The sequence below is a fragment of the Accipiter gentilis genome, chromosome W (genome assembly GCF_929443795.1).
Source record: "Accipiter gentilis chromosome W, bAccGen1.1, whole genome shotgun sequence".
Classification (NCBI taxonomy): domain Eukaryota; kingdom Metazoa; phylum Chordata; class Aves; order Accipitriformes; family Accipitridae; genus Astur; species Astur gentilis.
The window spans coordinates 8,536,614-8,564,502 of NC_064918.1; the positions used below are offsets into that span (position 1 = coordinate 8,536,614).

General features: G+C 39.4%; 1 protein-coding gene across 3 annotated transcripts; it reads left to right on the forward strand.

Moving 5' to 3' along the window:
- Positions 1-574: 574 nt before the first annotated feature.
- LOC126035283 (mesoderm induction early response protein 3-like) lies at positions 575-27,764 on the forward strand. 3 transcript variants are annotated; one of them, XM_049793703.1, is made up of 13 exons: positions 575-774; positions 1,477-1,501; positions 3,754-3,902; positions 10,689-10,823; positions 12,487-12,607; positions 14,812-14,897; positions 15,112-15,184; positions 18,234-18,385; positions 18,852-18,933; positions 20,326-20,420; positions 23,436-23,563; positions 23,747-23,892; positions 24,006-27,764. In XM_049793703.1, the coding sequence occupies exons 1-13, from the start codon at positions 766-768 to the stop codon at positions 24,461-24,463; spliced, it is 1,659 nt and encodes a 552-aa protein (XP_049649660.1). In that variant the 5' UTR covers positions 575-765; the 3' UTR covers positions 24,464-27,764. The 3 variants fall into 3 exon arrangements, with proteins under 3 accessions (XP_049649660.1, XP_049649661.1, XP_049649662.1); XM_049793704.1 differs by having other exon boundaries at positions 20,329-20,420; XM_049793705.1 differs by lacking the exons at positions 575-774; positions 1,477-1,501; positions 3,754-3,902 and adding an exon at positions 6,142-9,925.
- Positions 27,765-27,889: the final 125 nt, after the last annotated feature.

Genomic DNA, 27,889 nt, shown 5'->3' on the forward strand with positions numbered 1-27,889 from the left:
ACCACTGCAATGTAAATTTCACTTTCTCTGTTTAACCCACAGCAGGCAATCAACAACAGCAAGGTTTAAAGGCTTTGACATTTTGTTTCCTGCTTCAGACACTTAGGAAGTAAGGTGTTAGCATAACTGCTAGCACCTAGGAAGGGGCTCAATACGGAGTGAAGAGCAGGTCACACAATCAGGTACCACTCGGCCGTGGGGTAACGTTTCCGCACAGTATTCCCAGTCCCGGAACAGGACTGCAAATCGCGGCAGTCACAGACAAGCTGATCCAGACGGGCGCGGCGTGACGCCGAAACCCAGGGGTTGTCCGAGTTACCTGGCCTCCAGCCGGCCTCGGGGCCCGTGAGGCAGCACAGCAAAGGCCCCAGCGACTCCCGCCCGCTTCGCCCCGGGACGGGCAGCCTTTGCTGGCCGAGGCTTCCCCGGGCGGGCGGCGGGGTGAGGAGAGGGCGGCGGCCGGGGCCGCGCCCCTCAGGCCTGGGCTCCGTGGCGGGCGCCGAGCGCCCTCTCCGGGCGGTGCAGGGCGGTCAGAGCACACTTGCCATCCGGGGTGGGAGACCGCGGCGCCGCTGGAGGCGGGGTCTAGACGCTTGCTGCTGCTGCTGCCTCTGCCTCCGCCTCCTCCTCCGCCCCAGCCCGATCCCACCGGTCTCTCCGCTCCCTCCCTAGCCGGCTCCGGCTGGACCACGGCGGCTGCCATTGGCTTAGCGGCCCCATCCGGGCACTCGGCGCAGCACTGTTGCTCAGCCCGATCGTCCCAATATGGCGGAGGTGAGGGGGAAAGCGGGCTGGGGCGTCGGGGTTCAGCTGGGCTCCCCGCGGGGCTCCGCCGCTGGCAGGCCCCCCGCGCCCGCTCTCGGCATCCCCGTAAGGCGCTTCCGGGGCGGCTCGGCTCGGCGGAGCGGGGTGGCCGGCAGCACCGGGGCAGTGGGAGCCTGCGCGACTAGGCCGCGCGGCGGGTGCTGCACAGCGCGGGTGCCGGGTTCGCAGCCCGCGGGCGGCCGACAAGCCGTGGCCGGGCGCGGAGTGGGGCACGGCCGCCGTATCGGGCCCCGGGGGGCGCGGGACAGGCCGCCGCAGCGCGGGCGATGGAGAAACGCCCGGCGGGAGGGAGGAGGAGCGAGCCCTGGGCTGGGAGCGGGGAAGAGGTGGCTGGTTCGGTTCTCTCTCTGCCTGCCCCTGTCATGTCTCGCCGGGGCCGGAGGGAGTGGGAACGCCGGACCTGGGGCGGTTCCTGGGGGGCTTCTGCCAGGGGAGGAGGAAAGGAGAGCGGCAGGCGGGGAGCGAGTGAGGGAAGGAGGGATGGGTAGAGGGTGAACGGGATGGAGGGGCGAGCAGGGCGGGGGCCGGGGCCGAGGCCGGCAGGGGAAGGGGGAAACTCCGGGGGTGGAGGGGAAGGGGCGTGAAATGGAGACTTCCTACCTGCTGCTGGAGGGAGCTCGTGTCTCACCTCGCTCTCTCCTCTCCCTGCAGGCTTCATTTGGGAGTTCGAGCCCAGGTTCGTCTTCGCCCACCTCCTGCCCTGGCACCTAGCCTGCTGCCTGCGTGCCACTCTCTCCTTCCTGCTCCTTCTCAAAGTTTACCCCCTGTTGCCTCGTAGCTTTCCTAACGCTTCATGTTAATGTAACTAACTGCCTACCTGATTTTTAAGAGAAGGGGATGTGCACTATGGAGTTCTTCCCTTAACTCTGGTCGCAGTTAGTAATTGGCTGCTCGGAACCCAAAACGAAGACAAAGTTTTGTAGTACTTTTAAGTCAGCATCTCAGTAAAGCCATGTAGTTTGGAGAGAGACCGCTTCTCTTGCTGCTGATAACTGCAGGCTTGTGTAAATTTTTGACTTCTTGATAATATCAGAAAATGTTTAAAATCATAATGATATGTAATTGTTAAGGCTTTAACTGCTGTTAAGGTTCTTTGGAATACTTTACACAAGCAAGCATATTTAATATCAGTGGGGATACTCATGAAGAAGTATTTGGGGTATGCATTTGCTTCTGTGTAATTGCTTTCAGCATTGGCTGGTTTTAATCTTTTTTTTTAACTACTCATTAAATTTATTGAGCTTGTGTTATTTGAATATAGTTTTAAATATTTTAAATGAGATATTGAGTGTTCAGAGCTACTAAAGAAGTAGGACTTTTATCTAAAATCTGCGAGTGGAATAGAACTTCCACTTGAGTTACTCAAACATAAAATGAATTAGAACAGTGATTAGAAACAGTAATCTTGAGCATACGTATATATAAATATCTATTACATTAAGGCAGTTGACGGTTCTTTAAAAGCCATAGGATCAGGATGTGATGGCCAACAGCAGAAAAATTCATAATTGGAGTAGTATTATCAGCAATACTGAGAGTTCTATGAGACCATAATATGAATAGCATGTGAATAAAAAGCATTTTTGGCCTGAATGTTTCCCTATGGTATGGTGTTATGAACTTTCACAGTATTGTCTTAAGTGAGCTAAATGGACAAAGTTTACTTTAATTACCTGCATATAAGGAATGAACACTTAGCATAATTGCTGAAAAATTAATTAGATGCTTTAAGACTCAGAAATGTTAGTATATACAACTGTCTCCTTGAAGGCTAGAAGCAGTGCAGAGACATACTGCTTTATTTTTTTGAGGAAAAGCATTGAAAATTTGTAGCTATTTCCTTCAAAACTTCTAAAGAAGTTCTTACGTGGAAATAATTCTTAATAAACCCTTTCTTTGCTGCTTGTAAGCCAAGAATTGCAACAGAGCACTAGTATGTAAGAACTAGAAGGGGAAACCAGAAGTGAAAGAGAAATATCCTAATCTGTTTCTTTTCTCCATCCTGAAAGCCTTAAGAAAATGAACATTAAAGAACAAACCAATCCTGTATTTCAGTAATTTTCATTGTAGAACACTGACTTTGTGGTGCAGAATATTTGCATCTTTAAAACTTGTTGAATCTAATGATAACCTTTCTAACAGTTGACAAAATGCACTTAAAATAATCACAGTACTTTTTTTATGACTTATGAGCATCCTCTTAAGTAATGAAGTGTCTGTTGGAACACAGAGCTGTCACAATGACTTGTTAATTAATGTGATCCATTAGAAACATTTTGTTATTTTTTGGTATATTTTCCTCTATATTTCTTGGAACTCTGCTATGTTTGTTCTTCCTTTTTAGATCAAGTGCTAAGAATTAAATTAGTTTTAACAAAATATCTCATCTGTGAGGCTAAACTAATCTGAAGCAAGTCTCGCTGCTTATTTTGCTGTTAGTAGGAAGCTGATTTGCAACCCAAGTTAGCTGTTTACCAGTGGAAAAACTATGCTAGTTACCATATAAATAGAATCAGAGTCTATAAATCAGTGTCTTGCAGCATCTGAAATCTTGTGACATGGACTTTATACCTTAATGATGATTTCAAGGATGTTTTGAACAATCTTTTATTCAGTAAAATATTAATTTGGGATTGTACTTTCTGAAACTTTGTTTCAGTAGTGTAGATACTTCTTCCAAGTATTCTATACTGCAAGAGAGAAAACTGCACCTATTACTTACAAGTACAAAAAGGGAAGGCCAGCTAAAATAGCTGAATTTGTCAGGTAGTTAGGAATTTGTTCCAGTTATTCCATTGAGAGTTCTGACACTGTATGTAAAAATTCGTGCAACCTTATTTTTTTCTGTGATGTAATTTCATATGTTGGTATAGAAAAAAAAAAGACTCAAATTAGGTTGGTTTTTTTGTGGTGTTTTTTTTTTTATAGTTGGCTCTCTATCATCTGAGGATCATGACTTTGACCCTTCTGCTGAAATGCTGGTACATGATTATGATGATGAGCGGACTCTTGAAGAAGAGGAGGAATTGATGGAAGAAAACAAAAATTTCAGGTCTGAAATTGAAGATTTAGAAAAGGTAAGAGTGACTTGCTCTCTCCTAAATGTCCATATATGTTGTACCTTTTTTAGCGAAAAGAACATTCAACCTGTTCTTTAGTTTGTATTGTATAATGCGGTTTCCTGCAAAACGCCTTTGCAGTTTGTTTAAGAAAAGAAAATCAGGTTTGGTTAGGATATAGCAGTGCATCCTCACAAAAAGGCTGAACTTAGCTTCTCAAAGATATTAGCATTATGTTAAGTTCAGATTCTTTTACATTTAATAATCCTTTCACTTTGGAAGATAAATTACTGAAGCAGGTTTTAGAGTCCTATCATCTACTATCACTTATCACTTCTAAGGTTTATAAGTTGGAAATGAGTTGAAATTGTACATTTTGCATGCTATTAAGTGACAGCTAGCTGGATTTCATTCTGTTGGTCAGATTATGTTTTTCCAATCTGGAAATGCAGTCCTGGTTTAGACATGATGGGTCGCATTTGTTTGCTACATAAATTGTAGTTCTGTGTCTCAGTTTCATCAGTTTGGCATTTGGTGGGTATACAAAATGACCAGCGTGCTCCTTGGCTTTTCCTATTCCTTTTTACGCTCTTTAATTACATGTTTTTCCTCTTTACACCTCTTGTTCATCTGTGGCAGCACATCACCCATTTTAAACGCCTGCTGAATGCTGAACATCCACAAACTGATGCTGCTTGCATTACCATTCAGTGACCCACTTATACCACTCGGCATAACTGCAGAGTTTGGTCATCAGAGTTCCAGGAAAGTGTAATTTTTAGCATTAAATATGAGGCTGTGTTTTTGTAGTCCATGTAAAAACAAATTTTCTAAGTATAGAGTTGACAGTGTTTATAATCCTGATGTTGTTTTTTTTTTGTCCTGCTACTTTTACAATTACATTTTTGCTGATTGTGAACTTGCAATTATAATACCGAAGCAGCTTGCCGAGTCTGGTGGTTAAAATGGAGTTGTTACTCCACAAAATGATCTTATTGCTTGTCGTGGTTTAACTCCAGCCAGCAACTAAGCACCACGCAGCCGCTCACTCAGTCCCCCCCACCCAGTGGGATGGGGGAGAAAATTGGGAAAAGAAGTAAAACTTGTGGGTTGAGATAAGAATGGTTTAATGGAACAGAAAAGAAGAAACTAATAATGATAACTAATAAAATGACAACAGTAACAATAAAGGGATTGGAATATACAACTGATGCACAGTGCAATTACTCACCACCTGCCAATCGATGCCCAGTTAGTCCCTGAGCGGCGATTCCCCCAGCCCCACTCCCCCGAGTTTATATACTAGATGTGACATCACATGGTATGGAATACCCTGTTGGCCACTTTGGTCAGCTACCCTGGCTGTGTCCTGTGCCAACTTCTTGTGCCCCTCCAGCTTTCTCGCTGGCTGGGCATGAGAAGCTGAAAAATCCTTGACTATAGTCTAAACATTACTTAACACACTGACATTTTCAGTTGTTGCTATCAACATTCTTCGCATGCTGAACTCAAAACATAGCACTGTACCAGCTACTAGGAAGACAATTAACTCTATCCCAGCTGAAACCAGGACATTGCTTCTATAATAGAAGGAAAAAGAACTGAGAACTGCTTATCTTAAACACTTTATTACTTTATGTCCTGATCCTGGAAAGGCTTGGACATGAGTTTACATTTACCCATTGTGAAAAGTCTTTGCAGGACTAAGACCTTAGCTGACTAAAGAAAACAAGTAATTTAATCAGTGTATGAGTTCAACAAGAAATTTTTAAAGGTAATAAAACTTTTAAAGGTATAAATGTTGAAAAATATTTTTAATTCTTTGACTTGAATCAGGTAACTAAAAAAAAAATCTGCACAGTTTGTTTTATTAATTGTGTTAGCGTGCAAGTATGATGATATTTAGTAAAATCACTTGATCAAAAGCTGTTGGAAAAAAAAAAGTTATAAACCAAGCCTTTCTCTTGGTTTTTGCTTCTGTATCATAGCTGGCTGTCTCCTATTACCTTCTGTACTGGTTTTGGCTGGGATAGAGTTAAATTTCATAGTAGCTTGTATGGGGGCTATGTTTTGGATTTGTGCTGAAAATAGTGTTGATGACACACTGATGTTTTAGTTACTGCTGAACAGTGCTTCCACAGCATCAAGGCCTTTTCTGCTTCTCACAGTGCCCTGCTGCTTGGGGACTGGCTGGGCATCAGTTGGTTGGTGGTGAGCAATTGTTTTCATTTGCATTACTTGTCTGTCTTGGGTTTTACTTCCTCTCTCCCCCCCCTTTTCCTTACAATTTTTTATTTTATTTTTTTTATTTTTAATTATTAAACTGTTTTTATTGCAACCCACAAGTTTCTTTTTCACTTTTACCCTTCCAATTCTCCCCCCCATCCCATTGGGGGAGGAGTAGGGGAGTGAGTGAGTAAGCGGCTATGAGGCATTTAGTTGCTGGCCAGGGTTAAGCAACAACAGTCCTTTTTGGCACCCAACATGGGGCATGAAGAGTTTGAGATAATAACAGATTTGACCAGAGCATATTAGAAGGAATTTATATCTGTTAACAGTTGCTGGTTACAATATTGATTTATCTGTTCTTGATATTAGTTTATCTGATCTGTGCCATGTTTCTTTTTTTGCTGTACATGTTAAAGACTGGTTTTGGCTTTTGCAGTTTGCTGTGCTCTCTAGTGCTTAGTGACGTTTTGCCTGGGAGATTTGTTACTAAAACACTGACTGAGTTTAATCTGGTGTTTGGGCTCTGTACTGAAGCCATTACTGTACTTCGGGTACCATCTCATGGAGACAATTAACAATTATACTCCTTCCTCTGAGAGGATTTTTGTGGAGGAAATACAGAATGGCACCTTCAGCACCTTCTTCCATGATGTTTTCTCCCTCGTTACTATAGCTCTTCAGTATCTTGAACATCCTTGGGTAGTCAAAATACTTCTATTGGTATTTCTTAGGAATATCGTTTTGGCCTTTTCTAAGGTTAACAAGCTATTTAGGAATATGACCCAGGCCCTGCGGTGCGGTAGTGTGGTTATGGGTGGCAAGGCATGTAGGAGAATATGGGCAGGTATCTAGAAAGCTTCTCGCCTTTGATGGTCTGGAACTTCACTCCCGAACAAGTGTGGAATCCTGATGAAGTGATAGAATGTTTGGGGGGGGAAGATGCCCTGGTTATTCTAAAGAGGCACAACATACCGCACTGTGCTGGGGCCTGGCCCGTACTTACCAAACACTGCTCAATACTATTCAGCACCCTCAAGGAGAAGAGAGGGTCTCTGGATCTGAAAACATACCAACACTATGGATAAACCAGAGACCCAGCCTTCAACTATATCAGTCACCCCTATAACTAAAAAGAAACAATGGAAGAGGAAGTCAACTTGTTTAGTAAGGGATGAAGAAGCTTCTCCTGAGAGGGAGCAGGAGAGAGAATCAGAAGAGGCAGCCTGTTCTGCAGCAGAGCAATCACAAGAACAGGAGGAGGAAAAGACTGAAATCTTAAATGAGACAGAAAACACCCGATCCCTATCCCTAAGTAAGCTGTGAGATATGTGAAAAGATTTCAGCCATCAACCAGGCAAGCTAATTCTCATCTGGTTACTCCAATGCTGGGATATTGGGGCCAATAATCAGGAATTAGAGGGTAAGGAAGCCTGGCAGCTGGGATCCCTTGCTAGGGATAAGGCCATTGACAAGGGATTGGAAAAGGGGCAGGAGTCCTTGGTCTGACAGCAACTCCTGTCGAGTGTGAAGGACAGGTATCCCTTCAAGGAAGAACTTGCAAATTCCTGAAGCAAATAGACCACTGTTGGTGGTCTATTGATGGTGGAGGTGATCTATAACAACCTGAATGACAACCAGGTATCCAGAGATCCAGATGAAATCCAGTGTATGTGTTCCATGTGGTGAAAGTTTATACGAAGTGCACCGACATCATATCCCAACACCCAGGCAGTAATGACCTGGATATACATGGAGACACTAACTATGGATGGATTGGCCAGACAACTCCAAGAATATGAAGATAATCTTGCTTCTTCTCTATGGGCCTGTATCTTGGCTGTGGAGAAACTGACCCCAAAATTGTCCCAGCAATCCAAGAAGGATAGAACTTCCTCATCCACACCAACCAAGGTCTCAGCTATTAAGAGCCAGCCTTTTTCTGTTCAAGGGAGAGGGTACTGGTGGTGCACACCACATGCAACCCTGTGGTTCCTCCTGCGTGACCAGGGGGAGGACGTGAAGAAGTGGGATGGTGAACCTACCTGGAGATTAGAAGTTCGGGTACAGGAACTGCAAGAAAAAAAACCCCAACAGCCAAAAAGCATCCATCCAGGAAAATAACTGCTCCAGTGTCTGTTGGGCAGCATAGAAGGGCTGATCGTATTTTTGACCCTGATGAAGGGACTTCTTGTTTGCAGTTACAAAAATCAAGTAATGAAGACTCCAACCAGGAATAGAGGGGCCCTGCCTTCAGCCAGGCAGAGGAAAGGGACAACCGGGTTTACTGGACTGTGTGGGTTTGGCCTGGCACATCAGCCCCATGGGAGTATAAAGCTGTGGTAGATGCTGGTGCACAGTGTACTCTAATACCATCAGATTAGAAAGGGGCAGAATCCTGTATTTCTGGAGTGATGGGAGGATATCACACTACCATGAACCTGCCATGGCAAGCACCGTGTGCTTACATTGGTGAAAGTGACTACTGGATGGTTAGAAACATACCCTGTGACCTGTGCCACTGCCCAGAATACTGTCTTGGGCCTTGGAAAGCAAGTTTTATGGCAACACGGCACCCCTGAAAGAATTGAATCAGACAATGGGACTCATTTCCAAAACAACCTCATAAATGCCTGGGCCAAGGAGCATGGCATTCAAGCATTCTGATAGACATTTAGCAGAAGCTGTTTGGCTAGTTAACACTAGAGGATCTGCCAGTTGACCTGGCCCTGCCCAATCAAAACCCCTGTGTACTGTGGAAGGAGATAAGATCCCCATAGTACATATAAGGAACTGGCTGGGAAAAAGAGTCTGGGTTATTCCTTCCTCAGGAAAGGGCAAACCTATTTGTGGGATTGTTTTTGCTCAAGGACCTGGGTGCACTTGGTGGGTAATGCAGAAGGATGGGGGACTCCAGTGTGTACCTCACGGTGATTTAATCCTGGGTGAAAATAATCCATGATTTCAGTTGTATGATGGCAGTGTTACATGATGCTGTATGTCACCACTGCTGTGGCTGCTATATATCAAAGGTATTATAGCAGGAACCTCTAGCTACTAGCCAAGCTAGAGGCAAGAGGAGGAATTCATTGCAATGTTAAACCTTATGGCCTAGTCCAAAGGGACCAGGGGTGGAGAATGTAATGGAAATACCTTTAAATTGTTGTAACCCATGATTTGAGTTGCATGTTATAGGAAGGACTACAGCAGAAACCACCTGAACCAGTGAAGGACGAATCTCAAGAAGCAGTGCAAGTGCAGCAGTGACCTGACTTGAGCTGGCTTTGGTGCCCAGTAACTTCATGCAACACACCACCTCTCCTGTCCTGAGCGAATACCATAGCACATGGAGCCCAAAGTCATAGACCAAATGAACTCAATGAACATTTTATGGATATTTACGGACATTTCGCAAACATCTTATGGGGGAAAGGGGTGGTTAATGAGGATGTATCGTGATAGGGTGGGAACTGAACATGACGTAAATGGTATGGAATAAGGGGTGGAGAATGTACTGGTGTTGGCTGGGACAGAGTTAAATTTCTTCATAGTAGCTTGTATGGGGCTGGTTTGGATTTGTGCTGAAAATAGTGTTGATAATAGTGGCCTTTTCTGCTCCTCACACTGCCCCACCAGTGAGTAGGTTGGAGATGCACAAAAAGTTGGGAGGGGACACAGCTGGGACAGCTGACCCCAACTGACCAAAGGGATATTCCAGACCATATGATGTTGTGCTCGACAATGAAACTGGGGGGAGTGAAGGTTGGCGGGAGCTGCTGTTGCTTGGGGACTGGCTGGGCATTGGTCAGTTGGTGGTGAGCAATTATTTTCTTTTGTATCACTTGTTTTTCTTGGGTTGTTCTCTCTTTGTTTTGTTTTTTTCTCCTTTTTTCTTTACAATGTTTAAAAATTATTTCTTTTTAATTATTAAACTGTATTTATCTCAACCCACAAGTTTGTTTCTCACCTTTACCCTTCTGATTCTCTCACCCATCCCACTGGGGGGGAGTGAGCAAGCAGCTGTGTGGTGCTTAGTTGCCAGCTGGGGTTAAACCATGACACCTTCTCAACAGTCATTATAAAATATATTGTGCGGAAGATGGAAAGGAGGGATAAAAAGTTGCTATATTAGTTTACTTTTGTGGTGTTTTGCACACTTGCAGCTGTAACTATCTAGGACTAAAGTCTTCAAATTTTTCTGCATTTCTTTCTTGTAAGGGGGATTGTTAGTGTTTCTAGTGTATCTTTTGTCTTGAAGAAATATAGGCAAATCATGTTCTACAGTGTGAATCGGATAAGGAGCAAATTTTTAATAATTACTCTTTAGTTTCATCCAGTAAATGGTTTTCTTCGATAGCTTGATGGGACTTCATTATATGCCAGGAGACATGGTTATGAATTATTTCAGTCCTGTGCCTGGAAATATTTTAGATCGTTAATCAAGATTCATGCTTTCAATTAATTTTTTTTGTTTGTTTTTTACTTTTGTTTTTCAAGATATGTCTTATCCTTTTAGGCCTGAACTGTTTACAAGTATTTGGCAATATGCTGAAATGTTTGTAAATCTTCTTGTATTAGGAAGGAAACATGCCATTGGAAGATTTACTGGCATTCTATGGCTATGAACCTGCAGTTCCAGTTATGGCCAGTTCCAGTGTGGATAGCTCTCCAAGTGAACTTGCAGATGAACTTCCAGATATGACTCTAGATAAAGTAAGTCAGAAGTATTTTCCCCTGTATTATAGTTTGAAAGCAGAAATCCAGGTGACCTTAAATAATATTTCACTATCTTTTGATGTTACAAAAGACATATCTTTATCAATTTCAGTATACAATTAAGATTTACTATACTAGTGGTGGACTTGGCAGTGTTAGGTTTACAGTTGGACTTGACCTTAGGTATTTTCTAACCTAAATGATTCTGCGGTTCTCCTCTGAATTCATTCTTTTTCAAGGATATTGAGGATCTGAATCTAATTATAATTATCACACACATGCATAGCAACTTTAGTGGTACTATATTACTATAGTTGAGAAATGAATAAGTTAACAGTTCTAAAACACATCCAGAGAACTTTAAATAGATTTTCTTTTTTTTTTCCTTTTTCTAGAAGTGGGATTTTTCTGAAAAGATCTGTATTTTATTTTAATGTATGTAATGTCCAGAAATAATAATTCTGGCTTCCAACATACATGTCATGTATCAAACCTTTGTGGATAACTTGAAAATGCACTCCTGAATGCTTTGGAATGTTTCTTTCAACTGCATATAATTTGGAAAGGTCTCAACTTGGGGGGGGGGGGGGAGAGATTGTTTCATGTGCAATGGCTATATGTATTGCACTGTTGAATATAAAAACATGAAACTTCAGGTTTTGTGATTTGCAGGCTAACTTTAAATTCTGAGACTGTAATCTGATTTTTGGCTGTAAGGCATATGCAGCTAGTAGTTTGTATTATAAAATCTGTAGGTAGTAAGTATGTGTGGGGTTTTGTGTGTGTTTTTGGGTGTGTTTTGTTGTTTTTTTTTTGTTTTTTTTTTACTTTCTATAAGTATGATGAAATTATAAACTCCACAGAAAGGGTATAGTGATGGCTCTGCACATCTGATTCTCATTAGGAGTCATGATTGTGTTGAGGCTACAGAAATGTAGTCAGCTTGTTGTCTAATACAGTTCTTTCCCTCCCTAATCTCTATACAGAGGGGTTCAAACATGTCTGCTAGTGGAGGAAGTGTGTCCTTCCTTCCTTCCGTCCTTTCTTCCTTCCTTCCTTCCGTCCTCCTACAGAAACATCAGGTTTTTTGTATTTGGGAAGATAATGGGTTGTCTATTATCTGTAACTCTTCTCAGCAAAAGTTTACAAAATTGCTTGGCTGGTTTTTTGTTGGTTCCATCGTGTCAGTGTCTGTGTGTCCTCGTATGTTGTGTCCGGTCCGTTGTGTGTTGTGTGTCGTCGTGTCCGTCCGTCCCCCCCCCCCCCCCCAAGTTTAAGGGGTAACAGCCTGTTAAAGCTTTAGTATATCTGTGATGCAAAGAATGACAGAATTCTAAAGATTTCCACTGGTGTTTTTCATTGGAAGCAGTTGGAGGAACATCTGAGATTTGATACTTGCAGAGGTTACTACTTGTACATTTATTTTAATAGAAGACAAGGGGGAAATGAACCCATGTTCAACTCTGAAATTAATGGTTGTATTTGTTCTGAGATTTGGGAGTGAACTAGCTTGTTAATTGAGAGGATGGTCTGCTAAAATTACTTATGGTAAAATAATTCATTTTAATGGGACTTACAATTTTCTGAATCTAAATGCTCACCAGTCTATACTTAATAGTCAGTCTGAGGTTTTATTTTTTTTTTTATTTTAATGTTACAGGAGGAAATAGCTAAAGACCTCTTGTCAGGTGATGATGAAGAAACACAGTCCTCTGCTGATGACTTGACACCATCAGTTACTTCACATGAGGCTACCGACTTCTTTCCTCGGCCATTAAGATGTAGGAAACCTAATTTTATAATAGTACTCAAAAAGTCTTAGCATTACGTATAGCTTCATAGTTTAAAACATCAAAATTGCAGAGTAGTGCTGACTTTACCAGGAATTGAGAAGCAGTGCTTTGCAGGATGTTGTACATGAATGTTGTCTTTGGTTGGTATTATTGATTACCTAAAAGACCTATATTTACTACTGTGCGCAAAGCACAAGTACAATTAATTTTTCTACAAATACAGTAACTTTTCACAATTAATAGTTAATGTGTTGAGGAACACTCTTTGTGATTTTCAGTATGTTAGTGAATGACATGAATATGTAACCCATTCTTTTAAATTATTGTGTCTCTACTAAAATTTTTGCTGCAGCTTTTAAGCCAGTGACTCCTCCATTCAGCATGTGGATGTGAACTGGGACGTGGTTTCTTTGTCATTATTTCCCTTCACACATTCAACAATTTTCCATAGGATTTTGTGAGCCAAAGTGGTTTTATATGGGATGGGGCCTATGAACCCATGGCCGCCAAAATTTCACTACCCATGGAGCTAGTATGGGAAAGATCTGAGAACCAGTGGTTCAGTTATCCAACCTGGACAAGATATTCCTCATTGCTCCAACTCTAGTATACCAGTGAACAAATGAACTGCAATAGGCAATGTGGAGGATTTTTATCACAGTTTTAATTTGGCAAGTATCTTGAGCTGTTTCTGGGGGATTTCATCCCTCTCTAGAGAAGGGGGATGATAACGGGAATGTGCTGTCTCAGTCATCAGCAGTTGTAGCCCTTTGCATGCTGCTGATTGTGTAATGCAAGACATTTGTATTGAGATACAAAAACCTTAAAAATGATAATGCCCTTTTTTAGTTAAGCAAACCCCAACCTTGCTGCACTTAAACATTGCTTGTGAACTGTTAATGAATATGACACTGAAAGTGTGGCAGGTTTACGGAAAAAATTATTAGCCACTCATGTTACTCAGGATTAAGAAACAGGCATCTTTGCTTTCAGCTATTATGGTTTTCCATCAGAACATTACTCTTTCTTTATTAGAACTTTTGGTTAGGCATTTTAAAATCTAATATCCACCATTTCAGGGAGGAAATGTCAGTTTTCTGTGCTGTTGATAGTTTCAGATTTTTTTTTTTTTCGGATCCCTGTCCATTTCTCTAAGATAACATTCAATTTTAAGATAAATGTCTAACACACAGGTTATTTTATTAAATTTGGATTAATTGGAAAAAATAATTGCATATTATTATCCAGGCATATTGTTGTTTCATGCATTCACGTTAGCTTCTTGCCTGCTACTTCTAACAGCAAAAAGAGATAGACTGGTGATTGTAGTAATGACTACAGAAGAGGAGCCTCAGTCCATACAGTCTTGGATATTGTCTCCGATGTTGATGATTCTATTTAGTTGTGATGAAGCTAAAGTTGCAACCCTATTTATGAGCATGTTGTTACTGAAAATTGTGAATACAAAATAGCTTTAATCTTACCAGAACTGTAGATTCCATTCTGCTGGGGATAAAATAAAAAATAGAATTACTTCAGAACCCAGTACCACAACGTTCCAGATTCTAAAATATGAGTTATTCTGTGGAGTACTGTATTTGAATTACTTGGAGTGCTCTGCTGTATTTCTTCCTAAGGAAAAAAAAAATATTAAAGAGGAATAAGCAGTCTTTTGCTGTCTTTTGCTTATTCTATTTTGTATATATCTACTATATCTTCATTCCATGCTGAGTCAGCCTTGTTTAAAGGAATGTTTTGAATGCCCATTAAAACTTTTGATGAAAGGCTTTAGTAGGTAATAAAGACTTGCCTTCAACTTTACTTTCTTTGTGATTAACCTGGGGCTAAGTCATAGCCCTTGAAGTTTTGTTTTTCTCGTACCTTTTCTATAAGGTATAAGCCTTTATTGAAGAAAATTTATGAAGAAAAATGATCTAATTTCCTTTTAATTGTTAGAAATACAGTAGATTTCTCATCACTGCAACTGAGACAATGTTTTAGTTCTGCAATATACAAGTACCGGTGCTTTCTGACTTCATGCTAGTTTGATAGAAATGTAGATCAGAAGACTCATGATGAGTGTCTCCCAGAATAAAAGCAGGGGCTCCTTTCAAAAGTAAAGGATATCTTGTAGTTCTGTGTTTGAACTGAAAATTCTTCCTAGCTAAAACCAAACTTCTTTGTGTCTGAAGCAAACACTACGTGTGATGGAGATAAGGAATCAGATGGTGAAGACATAGAGGCAGACAATGGTAATTCATCTGAAGATTTGAGAAAGGTAATAACTATATCTTTAAAAAAAAAAAAGTTAAGAAATCTTTACTATTAAGAAAAATGCATTAAGATTTATAGTACATATCTAAAATATTACCTTAATTCTGGAATTCTCTGCAAAATGCCATGTTAATGGAATTTGTAATGCTTCCATGCACAAAATATTAAGCTAATACCTTTCTCTTGTGTTGGTTTTTTTTGTTTTGTTACATCTTCAGGAAATAATGGTTGGTTCACAGTATCAGGCTGAAATTCCACCTTACCATGGCAGATACAGTGATAATGAAAAGGGTAAGTTCTTCTGACTGTTTTACTTTTTATCTTATGTTTATATATAGCAGTTGATGGGAAAATGTTATTTAAATTTATAATATAAATTCAGTGGCTTAGTTAAAGTCTCAGAGACCATAAAAAAAAAACCCAAAACCAACAAACCACCCCCCCCCCCCAAAAAAAAAACCCCAACAAACCAAACCCAAACAAAAAAAAACCCTAGTCAACTGAAGTAACACAACCACATAATTATATCTCAGAAGTGTGATTCTACAACTTTGAGAGGAGATTCTCAATAAGACATAGGAGGGTGGATTACAGTGTTAATTCTGAAGTATCTAGTAATATTAGGAGGCAACAAACTGTGGGTCAAGAAGGAAATATTTTCATCAGAGTATCGTAACTGGGCTATGAGCATGTACCTTAGTTTACATTGAAGATCTTAAAACCAGTATTTTTCTTTGCTGCTTTTTTGGCAAGCACAACAGCGTGGGTTACAAAATGGCTATGAAAAACAAAGCAATAAACTATTTTAAATTTCCATAGCATGAGTAGAAGATGTAGGTCCTGATACACCTTGTCTTTTAAAAAATATGGTGTTTTGAGTATGATGTTATTTCTGTGTAAATTTAGGTTAAAAACTGCAATTGTGCTAGAGTAGAAAAAAATAACTTGTTTAATAGAGTTTTATTTGGTATCTTTAGAAACCTTCACTATGAGAAAAGTATAGCACATATAGCTGTGTGTTGAGGATTTCTTGGCTGGGCGAGGGCATGTGAGCAATCCAGCTGTTAGGTGGGAACGAAGCAAAAGTTTACAAAGTGCTGGAGCAGACAAGGACGCTGTGTCCTTGTACGCTGGGAAAAAGGAAGATAAGAAGAGCCTGACAAGCAACTCCTGGATGCTGAAGAATGAGATAAGTAACTGCTGGACACCTCGTGAAGAAGCTTGCACAGCCAACAGAGGATAAGATAGTGTCGTGTGAACCGGGGTATTGTACCAATTAGAGTATTGTATAAGGTGCATGCACAAGCACATATGGTATATAACTGTGCTAAAAGTTGTAGTAAAGGAACTTCACTTGATCACATTGGTCTGTGTGTGATTTTTCCCCTGTGGATCCTCTGCAACATTTGGCGCCCGATCAGCACTTTATCGTCTCTATTGTTTTTTTTTGCTCACATGCCCTCGCCCAGCCAAGAAATCCTCAACAGCTGTGGAATTCAAAAAGCAAATATTGGAAGAAATTTGCTCATGGGTGGAGCAGCTGTGAAATTAAGGAACAGTTTGGGGGATATGTTAATAAATGAAGGGCATTCTGGTTTTTTGTCTGTAAGTTACTTGTGTTTGAACTGTAACGTTTCATGGGAATATCATTCTAGTGAAGTGTATCAAGTCTTTTCACCATTACCAACTGCTTTTTGAAAAGTGATCCTTTGCAATAGAGAAGAAGAATGTATAGTATGGATGGAGCTGGAAGCATTAGCAAGTGAACATCTCTTGTGTTGCTTAAGAGACCTAGGGAAGTTTCCTATTTTCTAAGATTCAAGCATGATGCTTACCAGTTGTAAGAAATAGAGGAGTAAGAACCAGATTTATCTGGATAGTCCTTTTACTATTTACACATCTTGACTTCTTCTTGGCTGAGAACTAGAGAAGGGCCAATAACCAGAGAATGATCAGCAAGGCGTTAATCTGACAATTTTCTCTGGAATGAGCTGGTGCTAGAGAGAACCAGTAAGGGTATTGTCCACTGGCATGGCCAAGAGCAGAGGTAGCTCCCAGATGGGAGAGCCTGAGGAGCTCCTCTTGAGAATATCAGGCGTGGACTCTAGCAAGAAGTGCTGGGTTGTCTTGGTTGATAATGGAGGTTGAAGCTGAGCATCACCAGTGCTCAGAGAGATTGGACCTGGCTGTATGGTTGGAGGATTCTGTGAAAGCCTCTTCTGTACTCCCTGAAGAGCTTGTGATGGTAAACAGGGGCTTCTATTTCTGCTATGTAGTCCCAGCTACTGGAATTGTGCTAGAAGGCAGTTCTGCTCTTCTGTAAACCTTACACTTGTAACATGTCTGTTTGAAAGCTTTCCATGTTCTTAAGCCATGACAGAACTTTCAAAGGAGATGTAATTTTGTTCCTCACCTTTACTTAATATTCTTTCCTGAAGTTTTATGAGAGATTTGAGAATCATCTTCATCTCTTCTACTGTAACTGCCATTATGCTTGTGTGTGTTTGCATTTAATAACTCTAATTTTGTATTGCCAAGAGAGTACATGAAGCATTATGTGTAATGTTAATCACACCTATTGATCAGAGTAAAGGATTTATAGTTTAATTTAGAATTTAAATGTGTGCACAGACAAAGGTTCAGGCCAACTCTTGAATATTTCCAATATATTGTCTTTCAAATAAGCTACTTAAGAGGCGCGTACATGATTTCAGTATACTATGAAGGAGGACTATACATCCTGATTGCTTGTAAAATATGGAACATACGAGTTGTTAACAGCATTCGGTTGTTAGTGAATGGAAAAAGAAATTACCACATTGAGACCTAGATTTCCATTCTGTTAAGTTTTGGCAAATTTTAGTTGAAAATGACCAGTTAGCCACTGCCCCCTTTTTTTTTTTTTTAATATGTAATATTTGAAATATTAAAGTAATATCCTGCACTCTTTCACTGTAAACTATAGCTTATTTGTTGAAAAATGGCTGAATAAAACTGAGTGGTTTTGCTAGTTTGTTTATATGAAGATGATGAATACATATGCATAACTTGACTTGAATCATCTAGCTGTCAACAAGCTGCTCCTTTGTGAAGACTCTGTCTCGAGTTCAGTCCTTTATCTCATCCTCATGGAACCTGAATCTCTTTGCCACACCACACTGCAGAGTCTGTCTCTTAACTGAGACTTTTTGGGGAAAAAGTGAGCTGCAATTTAAAAGTGGCATGATGGAGCCTGATTTGATTACTTCTGTATTCCTGTTCTTTGTCTTTGTGAAATAGCTTTTTATGTTGTACCCTTAAAAATGTCACACCTGGCATTAATGGATTTCTGTTTTAACAGCCTATGAAAATGAAGACCATTTACTTTGGAAACCTGATGTGATCTCAGAAAGTAAAGTTAAAGAATACCTTTTTGAAACCTCCTTAAGAACAGGAAATGAAAACATGATTGGCAGAATTCCTGAAGGACTACATACCCGGGACAATGAACAAGTATGTTTTATATTTTTTTCTGTTTGTGACACATTGCTTTGTAGTTAATGTGTTCTCTTTCTCTGCCTTGTATTATAAAGGCAGCAATATTCAGGTTTGTTTTTTGTTGTTTTTTTTAATTAGATGTTATTGGGGTCAGGATCTTATTTGTAATTTTAAGCACGTGCTTAAAATTGTGAGTATTTGAATGTTGGCAGTGTTGTGATCTGTGATGTTTCTGATTGCTATGCTGTTGACAAATCCAGCTTTTGTAATAATTGCATGTAACGTTTTACATTTGCTTAATTAAACCTTTTCTCAACTTTTGGATGGTTTTGCTTTTGGTTGTTGTTTTAAAATTTTCATCCTGTATAAAGATAAATCCTCTTTTTTACATTAGATATGCTCACTGAAAGGCTAGTTTCAGAAGTTTAGATTGGATATTTGCAACTTTTGACTCTTTCTAAAGACTACTTCTATTTTATAGGCGCTATATGAACTTCTCAAAAGTAGCCATAATGTTAAAGAAGCAATTGAGAGATACTGCTCAAATGGAAAGGCATCTCAGGGTAAGAGAGGGTATCTGCTTTTTAAGAAATGTGTGTTTGGAGGAAAAAAAAGCATTAAAAAAAATTGCGTAGAAAAATCTTGAGTAAGATTCAGATTAACGAGCACATCCCTTACCATTATGTCTTTAGCACAGATTAGGTATAATCTGACTGTTGGCCAGATGGAAATTTCTGCTAGAGAAGTTTGCAACTTGTATAAAGGCTGCAGGATCAGCTTTTACACCTTTTCTTCCCTTCTTTCCTCCATTGCTGTTTTAAGAACGGCACAGACTGAGGAGAAAGATGGGGAGGAGTTGTGATTTTGCTCCCATAAGGCAGTTCTCACCCACATTACAGTACCTTTTTGAGATCATGATCAATTATAATCTGATGACATTTATAGCAGAATCGGAACATAGCCAGCTATGTAAGTGAGCCCTACTCTTCATCGCTGTGCTAACATTGTGCTATGTCAACCCTAAACTGGTTCTACTGTATAGTTCTATAGGTCTTTGGTAGAGCATGGAGAGATTTGCTCAAGTTTACAGTGGAAAACGAGTTTCCATCTTGTTTGTCCCTAACTTTATTACTCCCTTAAATAAAAATCAGAGTTTATCATTTAGCAAAGACGGTTCTTTGTCCTTTAACATATGCGTTGCATAAAGCAGAAATGGACTATGAGCCCTGGTATAAGTTGGTATTCTGGCAGATATTCCCTACTCAGAACTGGATCCAAAGGGAATTTGAGTGTTTACAAGTTAGGTGCTGTGAAAGCTAAGTATTTAAGGTAAAGCTGAAGGGAACAATAAGGAATATCAGAGCAGTGCTTCAGAAAGCTCTCGTAGAAGAAGAGACTGCTTAGAGCTAAACAATAAAGAAGTATCAGTTGCAGGGCTGTATCCTAAGCCCCACACCCCTCTAGGATTTAGATTCTTGTTTTGGGATTGAAAAATATCTCTGCCCATTTGTGGGTCAGAGCCCCAAATTCTGTCCGAAGGACTAGTACTCCCCTCCCCCCCTGCCCCAAGTCAGATGGGATTTATACCCTTGTTAAAAATCATAAAGGATGATAATACTGTTAGTGCCTGTCTCTTAGAGTAACCATTGTGCTATGATTTTTGATGGCAAACTTCTTAAGAAATAATAAATCAAGTCTTTTGAATGTTCTTTGTCCTCCAGGATAAAAGATATCAGAAATCAGACTCTTTTATGAGTCTTTATAAACAAGAATATTAGATTTCAAGTAGGATATCTGTACAGTAGAGGAAAGAACATGGGTCTAAACTGAACTATTGGGTTTTTTTTTTTTTTTAGAGTGTGTTTAGATATTCACGCATTGGCAACACATTTTATTCTCTGTATAAGGTTAGTGAGGGAAAATAAGTTTATCATGCTACTTTTGCAATTGTCTAGAAGAGATGACAGCATGGACAGAAGAAGAATGCAGAAGCTTTGAACATGCACTTCTGATTTATGGAAAAGACTTTCATCTCATACAGAAAAACAAGGTTAGTATTTTACAGTTAAATGGAAGAATTGGTAGATTATACGATGCTGAAAATTTGTAAAAGCAATGCATTTTTCAGAAGCCATGTAGAAGAGTGAAATAAGAACCAACATATTAAAACCAGTTTGGCATTTCTGTGCTAATTTTACCTCCAGTGTCATTGGAAAAGCTAGGCGTTGCAAGATGAGTCAAGATATCTGTGAAAGCGACTCATGCTGACATTTCTTCCATTTATATTGTAGTTTAGTTTAAATGTCTGCCTCTCCTAGAAGTATAGTATTTCCATACCATGGCTGTGGGAGGGGAAGACACATCTTTATTTTTGTCACCAGGAAGGTGTAATTCTACAGAAACAGGCTTAGCTCTTTGTGTTTTCGGAAAGTGTAGTCATCCATCAGTACTCTGCTTTCTGGCCAACAAAAGAGTTCTAATCTTGATCTGGATTGCTTCTGATTGACTCCTGTTCTTGAAGAATAGGAATTGGATTTTTTTTTTAAAATCAAATATATGTATCATTTGGTACAGTTGGCAATATGGATGTTTCCAAACTTTCTGTACATTTCCTGTATGTTTTGATATCACCTTGAGGTTTTGTACTGGTTTTGGATGGGATAGAGTTAAATTTCTTCATAGTAGCTAGTATGGGGCTATGTTTTGGATTTGTGCTGAAAATAGTGTTGATAATACAGGGATGTCTTAGTTACTGCTGAACAGTGCTTCCACAGCATCAAGGCCTTTTCTGCTCTTCACACTGTCCTGCCAGTGAGTAGGTTGGAGGTGCACAAGAAGTTGGGAGGGGACACAGCTGGGACAGCTGACCCCAACTGACCAAAGGGATATTCCAGACCATGTGATGTTGTGCTCAACAATGAAACTGGGGGGGAGTGAAGTTTGGCAGGGGCTGCTGTTGCTTGGGGACTGGCTGGGCATTGGTCAGTTGGTGGTGAGCAATTGTTTTCTTTTGTATCACTTGTTTTTCTTGGGTTTTATTTTCTTCTCTCTCTCTTTTTTTTAAATTTAAATAAACAATTTAATTTTTTTTTAATAGTAAGCTGTCTTTATCTCAACCCATGAGTTTTGTCACTTATACCCTTCCAGTTCTTCCCCGCCATCCCACTGTGGGGGGGAGTGAGCAAGCAGTTTGTGTGGTGCTTAGTTGCTGGCCGGGGTTAAACCATGACAAGTTTTTTCTTTAGGAGACTGGTGGTTTTGTTGTATTTCAGGTAAACTTCATAGGGCTGTGGTTGCTGTTCAACAACAGTCAGATAGTCCTGCTCAACACTTGGCTTAACCTGTCCTATAATAAATATTTGGGTGGTTCAAATTTTAAATGGAGCTCACCAATAAACTAATTCACCAGAGATATAAAGAAATAACTTAAAAATATTTTTTCCAACATGCAACAAAACATGTGCGTTGATCTATCTGTCACTAAGGACCAGAATTTGTCTACAGTATCCAAAGTCTTTTCTGCTTCACTTCTCTTAGGTCATTGATTTGCTCAGCTTTTTCCATCTTAAGAGTGAGTCTGTCTTATAGTTTAAAAAATTGTTATACAGGTTATGAATTGAAATGCTTCAGATGTAGATACAGTTTCAATGTAGTTTAAAAAAAACCACAAAACCACCAAACAACAATAATGCATACAATAGAACAGATGTGATACTTATTTAGAATAGAATAGTTCAGTTGGAAGGAACCTACAACGATCATCTAATCCAACTGCCTGACCAATTCAGGGCTGACCAAAAGTGTAAGCATGTTGTTAAGGGCATTGTCCAAATGCCTCTTAAACACTGACAGGCATGGGGCATCTACCACCTCTCTAGGAAGCCTGTTCCAGTGTTTGACCACTCTCTCGGTAAAGAAATTTGAAACTTGTGGTTTGACCCCAGCCAGCAACTAAGCGCCACACAGCCACTCACTCACTCCCCCCTAGTGTTATCATTATCAGTTTCTTCTTTTCTATTAAGCTGTTCTTATCTCAACACATGAGTTTTACTCCCCCCCCCCCCGATTCTCTCCCCCATCCCACTGGATGGCTGTGTAGTGCTTAGTTGCTGGCTGGGGTTAAACTGTGACACTAACTCAAAAACATAGCACTATACCAGCTACTAGAAAGACAATTAACTCTATCCCAGATGAAACCAGGACAACATTACTTAGCAACAACTGAAAACATCAGTGTGTTGTCAACATTCTTCTCATACTGAATCCAAAACATAACACTATACCAGCTACTAGGAAGACAATTAACTCTATCGCAGCTGAAACCAGGATAAAACTGTAGATCTCTCTTAAAGTCTGTGGTGGGTTGACCCTGGTAGGATGCCAGGTGCCCACCAAAGCTGCTCTATCACTCCCCCTCCTCAGCAGGGGGGGGAAATATAACAAAAGGCTCGTGGGTCAAGATAAGGACAGTTTAATAAAGTGATAGCAAAGGTCACACGTGCGAAAGCAAAGGAAAACAAATGATGTTATTCTCTACTTCCCATCAGCAGGTGATGTCTAGCCGCTTCCTGGGAAGCAGGGCTTCAGTATGCGTAGTGGTTGCTCCGGAAGACAAAAATGCCCCCCTTCCCTCTTCCTTTACTTAGCTTTTATATCTGAGCTGATGTCATATGGTATGGAATATCTGTTTGGTTAGTTTAGGTCAGCTGTCCTGGTTATGTCCCCTCCCAAGATCTTGCCCACCCCCAGCCTGCTGGTGAGGGAGGGTGGAAATGTTGGAGAGCCAGCCTTGATGCTGTGCCAGCACTGCTCAGCAGTAGCCAAAACACTGGTGTGTTATCAACACCTTTCTAGCTACCAATACAGAGCACAGCGCTACAAGGGCTGCTATGGGGAGAATTAACTCCATCTCAGCCAGACCCAATACAAAGTCTCCTGATTTAATTGGTTTGTTCCAGATACTAGAACAGTAAAACTAACAATATTGCAGGAATATGGGGACTGGGGAGATGACAAAACATAATTCTTTGCATTAACCTTGTCAATTCTTCTTGCTGCCTTTTAGGTAAGAACCAGAACAGTTGCTGAGTGCGTGGCTTTCTATTACATGTGGAAAAAGTCAGAACGTTATGATTACTTTGCTCAGCAAACAAGATTTGGAAAGAAGAGATATAACCATCATCCAGGAGTTACGTAAGTAAAACATTCTTGGAATATGTTTTCTGTTGCAAATCATAAATGTAGAAGATTATTTTTTTCTTCCTGTCATTGCAGTGTAATGCTGCAGTGGCTATGGCAACTGAAATTAAATCTATCATTGCTTTTAGGCCTTGTTTTCCTGTTAAATAACCCATTATGAATGCTATATTCTTTAAGGGACTACATGGATCGTTTGGTAGATGAAGCAGAAGCCCTTGGTGGAGCAGTACATTCTTCAGCCTTAACATCTAATACTCGAACAGAAACCATTCCTGATCAACAGCTAAGCATTCTGAACTCTATCACTGCCAATGAGTTGACAGGTAAATCAAGGAGGGGGGAAAAAAAGAAAACCTGAAAAAAAACCCAAACCCCTCTTTGTTGTAACTATATAAACAACTATTTTGTTTATATTTTGTATTCATCTTTTTTCCAGCATTGACAAACAGTGTAGCTACAGTCTGCCACACTTCAGATGTGAACTGCCTGGATGATGCCTTTCCTCCTATGGACATCTTACCCCGAGCGCCAGTTAATCATGTGCCTGTTGGAACAGAAGAATTGCTTAACTTGCCTAGCAATGGTGAAAGTGATTGTTTTAATTTATTTGAGACTGGCTTTTATCATTCAGAGCTAAACCCAATGAACATGTGCAGTGAGGAGACAGAAAGACCTGCAAAGAGATTGAAAATGGGAATTGCTGTCCCAGAATCTTTCATGAATGATGTCTCTGTAAATAACCTTGGTGTGGGCTTTGAGAACCACACACACCATATTACCAGTGCCAAAATGGCTGTTTCAGTGGCTGACCTCAGCAGTCTATCTGCAAATGAGACAAATGGTTTTATCAGCACTCATGCTCTTCACCAACATACTGCCCTTCACTCAGAATGACTGTGGAAAACTAAACATACAGTGGGTACTTTATGCAGTAATAGTAAACTTGATAGGAACTATCAGGTTTGCTTAGTCTTTCACTGGAAGTTTGAACTTTGACATCAGTGATGTCTTTTTATGTATAGAACTATATCTTGATTTTATCAAGAGTAATTTCTTTTTTCAGTCCATAAATGTGGAAATGTTTGACAGAGTTTGGGACTAAGATAATTCTGTGGTGCAGCTTTAAGCTCTGCTTCATTTTTTTTTTTTTTTAAAGCCTGTAGACAGAGGCTACCATTTCAAAACCAGCACAGAAGTTCTGAACTGATTGGAGTGGCTTTTTAGTCTAAGTTACTTTTGCTGTAACGGATGCAGTGTAATAACAGTGTTTACAGGTACTGATCCTGATCCCTGCTTAGTGTAGCAATTTTTTAAAATTTTTTTCTTATAAAGGCAGGGATGGGTTTCTTTAACTTAAACTGCACAAACATACAAGGATGTTTTTAAAATAGAACCTTCTCTCACGTGATACTAAACTAGAGCACTTCAGTTTAAAAAACAGCAAGTTCATCTTGGTGGAAGCTAGCATAAGGGACTTAACATGAGTAAAGAAAGTATGAAGACCTACACTTGGATGCTGTTGCAAAATTATAGGCCATGGCTATCTTACACAGAAGTAATTATGCTGTCAGAGGTATCTGTGTACTTTAAACTTACTGGCTTAAACAGATGCATCTTAGGCTATTGTATTCAGATGGGGTTTGTCCACAACTTTGAAGATTAATGCACCTGTGCAACTTAACTTTCCTAAGGCAGCTGATGTTGCATAAAGCTACAGTCTGCACAGCTTAGGATTTACCACTAAACAGTCTACATTTTGGAAGACATCTTTTAAATTGTTTGGAGCACTGCAGTTCAAAGTGTTACAGTTTTGAGGGACTATCTAGTTTATATAGAAGTAGTAGAACCTTGATGTATTTGAAAGTTTTTCTTCAGTGTGGATTGCGTTTATTTGTTTTGGCAAGTCATTGGCTCAAAAATGGCACTTCACTACCTTGGTCAAACAGGAAAGGACAAGTAAAAATGTTTCCCATAAAAGCAACTATTTAACTTTTATTTTGAACATTGAGTGCAATTTAGCCATCCACAAAGTTTGTCTTGCAAATGTTTGTTTAATTCTTGTGGGAGAACATTACTTTGGTAGGATTACCCCTTTCCCTCCATACTTTTTCTTTGCACTGTTCGTATTACAAATTTAATTGCCACTAACTTGTTTTCATTATTGAAGTGATTAAGCTTGCGTTGTTGATATTTGTAATAGTTGCTTCAAGGTTATGCTGAGTAATTAGAAAGTAGTGACTTTAATATTAGAAAGGGAAAAGGTTATTTATTACACATACTGTGAACTGCATTGACATCCTGACTTTTGGATGCAGCGTATGGAGTTTTCTTTACAGCATTGTAATGAAGATTGCTTTGAAGCATTTACACAATAGCACATTTACCATATTAAAACAAATTAGTTTAGCACAGTGGACAAAAGTAAAGATAATTTTGTAATCAGTTCTTAACTTATACATCTGAAATATGTAATTCTAGTAAGTACACAGTAAATAATGGGTAGCCTTGGCCCTGTGTTGTACTCTTGTACTCTGACATTTTTAGTCAAGTTGTCAGCTTCTTGTTGCTGTGTTTTGTGCTGAACTGTGTACCTTGTTTCTTTTGTTTATGACTCAACACATTTTATGTAATTTTGTAAAATACTGGCCATAATCCTTCATTGTTATACATTCAAGTTTGTGGGTTTACAGTGAGTGGCTGGTCTGTATAAAAATCATTATGCGAAGATGACTGAATGCTTATACCAGTTGCACTTAAATGAACATGCCCATTATCATTAGCTGATGCAGTAATATATTCAATTTATCTATGCATTGCTGGGCTCTTAATGTAGACAGAGACTTGTCTAAGGTTTGGGTTGTCAGCAAGTTGAATGGACACTTTATTTAATAAGACTTGACCAAAATTCAGAAAATGATGAGAGAAAAATGAATTCTAGCTAGTCTAATAGATTTTTAAATGCTTATATTAACCTGTTGGCTAGCTAGCTGGAATAATTTACTTTTAATTCCTTGTTAAAATGAGGCAATAATTTGCAAGATTTTGTAAATATGTAAATTCTTCATACCTTTTTAGATATCTATTTCAATATTTTCTGACTACTACTGTGTATAGTAACATTTTTGTGCATGCTTGATGTGACATTCATAAACTTGTACCACTGACTTTATCCATGTAAAATAGCTATTATTTATTGAATTTTTCTTTTAGAAGCTGGACTTAATTATTTTTCTCTCGGTTTAAACATTTAAAATGGAGAACTTGTTACTGTTTATTAAAAGAATTGGATTTTGAAAGTCAGCATGAAGATAACTGAATTGCAACCATATGAAGAAATTATATTGCCTTGGTTCTTTGATGGTGAAGCACAATTCTTATAACAAACTGTGATGAATTCTTTGTCCTCTGCCATACTTTTTCTTCATACAAACAAACCAAAAATCCATAATGGTCAATTGCAGTGTTGGTAAATGTATCCTTTTTATGTACAGGGAATCTGAAGAGGATAGTTGATTCATTTAGAAGTGTAACTTGGTGCTGTGATTATAGCAATACTTTTACTTTGGTTACTCATATATCATCTTCTCATGCTAGGTTTTTAAATGTTTAGTTTTCCTCTTGTCATGGTCAAACTGCTGAATTTACTTAAAGGATACTAAATTGTGTACTATTAGGTCAGTGAATTGTGCAATTTTTCTTGTTTTTAATTTTTAAAGCTGAGGGTCAAAAATGTATGAAAACTTCAGATCAAGTAGAACATAGCGATACTACTTAATTTAACCAAAGTTTTTAGGTGACTGTTTCAACTTTGAATGTAAACTAATGGATAAACTGACCACCAGGGACAGTATTTGCCCAGCACTACAAGCACATTGTCTACAGATGGGGAAACTAAATACAGTAATTTATAAAATAATGACAAGGTTACTATTTTTTTATTCCTATTATTTTTCATTGGAAGAAGGAAAATACTATCAAATGTAAAATACAGTAGGTATGGTTATAGTAGTCTTAATAAAACAGATTCCAGTTATTCAAAGTACCCTGTGCATAACAACAAATGTAGTTACAATCGGAACATGTTTTCAATATCAGATGTTCAAGAGGAAGTCGCTATTGTTGCATTGGTTTTAATATTTGTACATAAACACTGACTTTTTTTTAGCATTATTTTGTATTTGTTGTACTTTAATACCTGGCGTACAATTCCAGAAATAAATGTCTGGAAAACTTTCTTTACTTGTAAAGCTTTTCATGCATCTGCATTATGTTCGCTACTTTCTTTTCAGAATTATTTAGCAATAACTGAACGCATTTTAA

Coding starts and splice junctions, on each gene's coding strand:
- LOC126035283 (XM_049793703.1), top strand. Junction 1,502..3,753: donor ATTTGGGAGTTCGAGCCCAG/GTTCGTCTTCGC, acceptor TTTTTTTTATAG/TTGGCTCTCTATCATCTGAG. Junction 10,824..12,486: donor CAGATATGACTCTAGATAAA/GTAAGTCAGAAG, acceptor TTAATGTTACAG/GAGGAAATAGCTAAAGACCT.